We start from the raw sequence: 8039 nt of genomic DNA on the forward strand, positions 1-8039 counted from the left end.
TTATTTTGTTTAATCTCAACTATGTGTAAATCCAAGGAATGACTAACGATGAAGGATATATATTTTTAAGCTTGATATTGTTTTTTTAAGGACATCTACAAAAAATGAAATATACTTGTTTTATTTTCTAAAATTAGCAAAATTTATTGTTCATTACTAAAAATAAAACAATTATTGAATCACATAATAATAATCTATAACAAAAATCGTACACGCAACATATAACATTTTTTGCTAAATCCCTTTAATTTTACTTAATTTAACACATTAGGATTTAAGAGTTAACTATTGGCTAGTTTGTTTTATGTTTTGTACAACATTAATAAAAGACTATTTCATAAATTACAAATGATAAAAATATAGATATGATCAAAATTATAGGTAGGCATAGATTACTAAGTAAATACGACAAATTATATTAATTTATTATCTTATAAGAATAAATAGCAAAATTTCATAAAAAAAAAATAAATAAATATTTTATTACATAAAGATTATTGGTATTGTCATATACAATTCAAAACGATAAAATAAATAAAAACTTTAGTTAATATATGATATTTATATCACGTACATTATTGAAATAAATAATAGTTATATTTTAGTTTTGTATTTCATAAATTCAGACCATCAAAGTTATATTATTGACCCCGCATATTTTATTTATAAACGTATATACATTTTATTAAAAAATAAATACATAATAATAATACCTATTATATAATAAATTAACTATTTAATTTGATCCTTTATTATAATAATAAAGAAATAATTTAATTTTACAGTTTTACTTTTTTACTTCCATTTAATTAATACGTTTGATGAAAATTTTAAAAGCTAAAAAAATTCTTATCAAGATCCGTAAACCCTGATAACTGTTCAAAATTAAATCATTGCGATCGCAAACAATTTGGTTTTGACCGCGAAATATATGTCTCAGTCTTAATTGAAAATTGTGTTTGGAGTTCTTCATTTATACGGCTAGTTAATAAGACAATTAAAGGTCTAAATAAAGTATTTGATAATAGCTTAAGTAATTGAGATTAGAAGATAAATAGGAAATTAAGTAATACTCCTAACGCTGAATATTATATCAAATCGCGTTTGTTAAATTAACAAACAAACAAATCATCTCTCGAATAAGCATAATAGCTATTGATAAAAAATAAAAATATATACGAATTATATACCACGTGGGTAAGCTTATGTAATAAAACAATCTGAATTATAAAGATAAATGGTAATCCTACGTAAAGTGTACACGAACAACTGTTAGCTCTGAAACTTCAGAGGCCATAATAAATAATTTAATATTAAGATTTGTCTAACCTTATGTCACGAATATTGATTTACAACTAAACAATTGACAAATATTTCATCGACGTAATATTATATTAGTAGGACTAATTATAACTTTTTATTTATGAAATGGGTTATATAATATGTATTGATACGTAAACATGACCATCGGTTTCTTTAAGCACATTCGTTAACGTATTATTACGGAATATTGAATTTTTCAACTTGCTTCTGTGGTTCGAAATACAATAAAACTTCATCTAGAGTTTTCCCCTTAGTTTCGGGCATTATAAATATAGCGAATAACACATTCAATAAGCAGAAGAAAGCAAATATTGACCAAACGATTTCCACTCCTAAATTTGAGATCATTGATGGATATATTTTGCAAATCATAAACCACATAACATATCCACATGTCTGTACAACTCCGTTCATAACACCTGAAAAGAAATATGAATATGTATTATAAACAAAAAATCATCTCGAAATTCTATATTATATTAACCAATTTAATCTTGGACATATGTTATGTATAATATACTATCCACATACAATATAATAGATAATGCATCTGAAGATCATTTTACAATTGGATTACGTTTGTACAAACCATACTGTTATTATTGTTATATAAACCATTTGATGTAATTTATTGAATCTCGATTCAATCAGACAAGCATATTCAAGTATTCTGAATTAGGCAAATTATACGCCATTATATAATATATATATTTATTTAACAATTAAATATTCCGGAACACATACATAATACAAGTTCCGAAAAAAAAAATTGGTGCGAGTCCGTCTTAAAATTGCGAATTTATAAAAGACTTTCTAATCTAACCCTATACAGTTAGAGATATATAAACCACAAAACTTTCAAGTGTTTAGGTCCTGCGGTTTGGACTATGCGTCGATAATCGAGGAGTGTATTGGATATTTGCATTTATATTACCTATATATAAATACATAAAGTACTTAAACATATTATGTATTTTTAATAAAATCATTTATAGCTAAAGGAGTTTGAGAAGGGATTAATCCACTGACATAAATTAATTTGATACGAAAAACAACGCCGAGAAGGATTAGTTAGTATATTGTCTTTCGTACGAATCGTAAACAACAATAACTACACGCGCGTGGGCATACCAAATTTAATCGCGATTTATCGTACCTTTCACTTGCATCGGGAAAACTTCGCCACACAGTATCCAAGGCATCGGCAGAATGGCCAGCAGGGCGAAGAACATGAACATTATGAACGCGACGATGAGCGTCATGGCGAACGGCGGGTCCTGGACGCCGGCGAACGCGCTCATGTAGGCGACGACGACGAGCAGCGACACGGCCATACATCCGCCGGAAACCACGACGAGCTTCCGGCGCGGGACGCGGTGCATCGCCGCGAAGCCCACGCCGCCCATCAACCGGGCCACGGACAGGAACAGCGAGACGGTGTTGCTGTCCCACGGCACATGGCAGTCCCGGAGCACGTCCATCGAGTAGAACAGCAGCACGTACACGCCGCTGCCCTGCTGGCAGACGAAGAAAGTCAGCGTGATGGCCGTCGGCATCCACACGTTGCGCCGCAAGAACAGCGACCAGTACGGTGGCGGCGGAGCGGCGGCTGTGGCCGTTTTCCTGTCGACGTCCGCCGTCGCGGCCGGCACATCGGCGTCCACCGTGGTGGCTACGGCCGCGTGTCGTTCGACCACAACAGTGGCCGTCGCGTGCGTCACGTAGGCCAAGTCCAGCCACTTGTCCACCTCGTCCGCCTCGGCGTTCCGGCCCTTGGACCTGAGCCACATCGGCGGTTCCGGCACCATGAACAGCGTGAGAAAATTCGCCACGCTCACCACGAGCATGATACCGGATATGGTTTGCCAGCTGAAGAACATGGCCAGTATGCATTCCACCATCATGCCCAGGCCCACGGTCATGGTGACCAGCGTTATGTACAGCGGTCGCAGGTTGGCCGGAGTTATTTCGGAAATGTACAGGAACATGCACGTACTCACGCCTGTTGAGCGAAATCGTCCGAGTTAGTTGGGGGGGAGGTGATTATTTATGCGTTTTGACAAAATACAACAAACGTCGCATAAACGTTAAATATTCGCATTTACAAGTCGATATGACCCGTCCAGTTCATTTTGCCAAGTGTCAAGACGAACTGGGCTGGTTTTATACCCCGTACATCTTATAAGCGAATAGCCTGTTGGGAATACGAGTCCCGTCATCCGATCCCGAGTGTCTCGTCCACTCCAGTGCTTTTCGGGTGGAAGAGTTCTTAGAGTCAATAGGACATCGCGTCACTACCCAGATATTTACGGTCTCTATCATCTAGAACCACCGGCTTAGAAAAATACCACTGTATACAATATGCTTAAGACACGCTTCAGAGTCTGAGTGTAAATATTAAAATGTATTATAATAGATTCGAATAAAAAAATGGTTCATAGATTATTACAATTTTTAATTTTTAATACTCACCTATAACGAGACATATTATATTATTATACTTTAATAGTATAATAGTATATATATATATAGTATATTATACACAATAAACATTACAGTACAAGATAAATAAGAGATTTATATACCGTATGGCGACATCATCAAATCTTTGTTAAAAAGTTCAAAATAAATAATAGATGATTTTTTTCAAATACCATAACGATGCGTGTATACGAATTTCAAATTTATCACATATTTCAGTCCCAAACCTCATGATCACACCTTTACTTGTAAGACATTTAAGTTACTAGACTTCAAAAAGAAATCGTTCAAAAGAATCGTTTTTGAACTCAAGCTATTTAGTTCATTCGAGTCAAGATATTGTGAACTTGTTATACTAATATTAAAATATTGGTAGATTTAATGGACCCCCAGACAGCTACTGAAAAGTTCATCTTAGAACGTGTCAAATTGATTTTTTTTTAATCTTTTACATGCTTTAATGTTTATGTACCATGTGTGTACTAATTTTTATAGTCCAGTTATCCTTAAACTTAACTTAGCATCTTTCGTAGCTAGAGCATATAAATCCTCTAATCATTTCTTTCCACAAAAAACTCATCTCTAATTTAATTTATTATAATTAATTTTGAAGTTCTTTCTAACCCAGACCATTTATGATGCTATACAATTTTTAATACATTCCCCTTCAAATATAATTAATCATTTGCTATTAAGTACAAACACGTATTAGTGTATCAAAAAATCAATTAGAAAAAAACTTCCACGATAGACTTAATAAATCTAAGGAGTTACTCACTCTAAAATTTTAAATATATTTTTCGAAGATCGCGAATACCAACTAAACAACTTATAAATATGATATTTCCTTCTTATACTATCCAATAAAATGTATTGTATAAAATACAAATATATAGCACAAATTAAAACTAAATTGACTGAAATATTTTTACTGTAACATTGTAAAAATATTAAGTTTCTTAACGTGATTAATCAAATATTAATAAAAAAAAAAATTACTTTTGTAAGTATATGAATTTTTAGTTAAACTAACAGCGATAAAAATATTAAAAATTATATAATAAAATATTACAGAATATGTATGTTTAATAATAATTAAAATACTATTTCGCAATAACTTAATTGTTTTATAATTATTTAATACATATTAGAAATAACAAGTAAAACTCACCAAACGGGATTCCAAGAATAATTTTCCCAATTAATATTGTTGTATAAGAGTTTGCAAATGTAATTATTAACCAACTTAAAGCCATTGGTATATAGACAATTTGGACAGTTTTTCTTCTACCAAATTTATCCGTCAACATTCCAATTATGAGTAAGCCAATTGGACATATAAGTATTGTAATACTTGCTGAAATATATCGTAAATGTTTTGCATTACAAATCAATAGTTATAGTTAGTAAAAGGCTAAAAGGATAAAATATAGTATGATGTACACTGTACAAGTTATTTTAATATAAATTCTTATAAAATAAAACTAAGAAAAAACTTCGTCAAATGTAAATTTTCTTAAAATTATTAAAATTATTTTTCTGTATAAGTAATATAAAATTTAAATGACATATTATACTAAAATATTTCACTATTATAAGATTTTAAAACAAATAAAGTCGAAAAGAAAATAAGAAAAAGTTATTTATTTATTTTTTAAATCAACTTAATTTGATATTAGTTAATCTGTATTTTATATTTTAAAAATATTATACAAATTAGGTGATTTTTTTCGATAGATATAGCCTATTAATTTGTTTAATAGTGGTTTTTAATAAATTATACTGAGATAGCCAATAAGTATATTATACAAATATAAACACAATAGGTACTGATTTTTTTATAATTAACTTTAATTTTTAATTTGTGCATGATAACTATATAATAATAATAAAAAATTATTAAAAAATTCTAAATTACCACATTAAACAAATAAGAATTTCCATTTTTTTTTCGCTAAATAAAGAATATCATTAATACAAATTAAGACAACAAGTATAAGAAGTATAGCACGTTCCAAAGATCATTCAGTAACGATAATCTCATAACATATATTTATATGTTATAAGTGGATATGGACAGTACTTTAAAAGATACTTCAGAGTAGTTGAGACATTGAGAGTTCAAACTTGGATCAGTTATATTTTTTAAATATATTATACATGTGATCAATTTTTTTTAAGTGATTTGCTTGGTTTATTCCAATTATTTTTTCAATTTTCAAAGTATTTCAAATTCGAATTTGAAATTATATTAATATTGGCTGAAATATTAGATTCTGAGTGAAGTGATATAACATGGCTACGACAGTAAGTGCTCGGTGGTGGCCTATACTTTGTACTGGCAACCGTTGCGTACTGTGTCAGAAGAATGTATTGGTTTTAAAATGTTGTGTGTGTTCTATTTTTTTAAATTTATCATATATATTATATTTTGATGTGTAACTGAATGTTAAGTTAGATTTAAAGAGCATTTAAAATAATTTGAATAAGTATTTAGGAATAAAATAAAAAAATTTAATAACAAACCTAAGTAATAATTTAAAAAACAGAAAAACGTCGATAATTAAAATATTTATTAATAGCTGTTAAAGGAAACAAAAATATCTTTAGAGTCATATTATGTCTAGAAATATTTGTTGAAAAAATAAAAGTATATTTTATTGTTATACATTATTGAATTACAACAAATTAAAAACATCAATTTTGCCAAAGACTAATGTTGATTAAATATTTCCATACTACAGTGGTTGGTTTTTAGTTTTACTTGATTATTTTATAAAATACTAGGTATTTTTTATCCTTAACCCTGTAAAGCATCAATAAAATAAAATTATCTACTAAAAACCTTAAGACTGTTACATTTTTACAACACCAAAAGGTTATGATAAAAATAATACACTCATTTTTATATAACTTTATGTCTATTACTCTTTAAAAAATCTAAACATATAATTAAAAAATAACATAAAACATAAAGACGAAATGTAATTAAATATGTAACTATTTAATAATCAGAAAAAGGATAAACGATGATAATTACATTTTATTTTAATTAATTTGTGGGTCTAGAGTTATTTTGGCACTTAATTATTTAAGTAAACGATTTATAATTAGATTTGTGAGTGTCAGTTATATGATATTAATATTATGTACCACACGTGTTTTTAGTCATATATAAATCACTATTCACTAAATTACAACTTGAAACTGTACAGAGTGTGTATTAGATAACATACTATTTACATAGGTACTTATTACTACATAATTTCAAAATTATTTTAGAAAATAAATCAGTATTATTGTATTCGAAACCAAGAAAAGTATTTGAATACATTTTTAATTTACTTCTACTCAAATACCTAACACTGTTTTTTTATAATTTAAAAATTATAATATATATATAATAGCTTTTTTAATAATATAATAAAATTTCTTATAATCCTCATACTTATCCAAGATTCCTCTTCTATAGTCAAATGTATTGTTGATGTAGGTTCTCGAAGTTCTGCCACAAGTGTAGATGAAAATGAATACGAACAGCCAATGAGAAATTGAGTGAAGCATATCATAGTGGAACAGAATAACTAAATAAACCATAAATAAAGTAACAAAAAAACAATAAATATTGTATATAAATTAAATGTAAAAACAAAAATCTTAAAGGTATAGTAATAAATTTTTATTTTTATTTTTTATACCCACAAGTTTCAGATGACATTTCAGTTGTCTGTGTTTCATTTTTTTTTTTTTTTTTTTTAAAAAAAAAAGAAGAATAATAATTAATGGTGTGTTTAAAACGATTAGATGTTAACGTAGGTATATCATGAAGAAATCAACCTTATACTAATTGAAATACAGCAAAATAATAAGAACAAATTCTTGTTTGTTAAATTGTTATATACCTTTATATAAATTAGATTGGGTATCACATAAAGCCACTTGATACACCGACCTAAGCTTATACATTGAAAACAAAGTAGATTAGTAAATAATCTATGATACAGGGTGTCGAATGTAAGAAAATATTGATAAAATTAATCAATTTTCTCTGTTCCTTGTAAAATAAGATAAACAATACTATGGAAATATAATATAGGATATCTGAATGTATCGCGTGGATTATTTATATTAGGTATAATATCAAGCACCTCGTCGAGATTCGTTATCTGCATTAATCATGTTTCTGCATTATTGCAAATACAAAAAAAAGCACGGCCACCGACACAAAAAGCTCT

The 8039-nt window shown here is 28.7% G+C and overlaps 1 protein-coding gene across 2 annotated transcripts; it reads right to left on the reverse strand.

The window, feature by feature from the left end:
- Positions 1–1373: 1373 nt before the first annotated feature.
- Positions 1374–7682, reverse strand: LOC132927503 (facilitated trehalose transporter Tret1-like). Of its 2 annotated transcripts, none has more exons than XM_060992043.1 (5): positions 7507–7682; positions 7253–7388; positions 4976–5161; positions 2480–3325; positions 1374–1742 (listed from the first exon to the last, which is right to left on the reverse strand). In XM_060992043.1, exons 1-5 carry the CDS (start codon positions 7540–7542, stop codon positions 1501–1503), a joined length of 1446 nt encoding a protein of 481 aa, XP_060848026.1. In that variant the 5' UTR covers positions 7543–7682; the 3' UTR covers positions 1374–1500. The 2 variants fall into 2 exon arrangements, with proteins under 2 accessions (XP_060848026.1, XP_060848027.1); XM_060992044.1 differs by having other exon boundaries at positions 7503–7564.
- Between the last annotated feature and the right edge of the window lie 357 nt (positions 7683–8039).

Source organism: Rhopalosiphum padi, chromosome 3 (genome assembly GCF_020882245.1).
Source record: "Rhopalosiphum padi isolate XX-2018 chromosome 3, ASM2088224v1, whole genome shotgun sequence".
Lineage (NCBI taxonomy): Eukaryota > Metazoa > Arthropoda > Insecta > Hemiptera > Aphididae > Rhopalosiphum > Rhopalosiphum padi.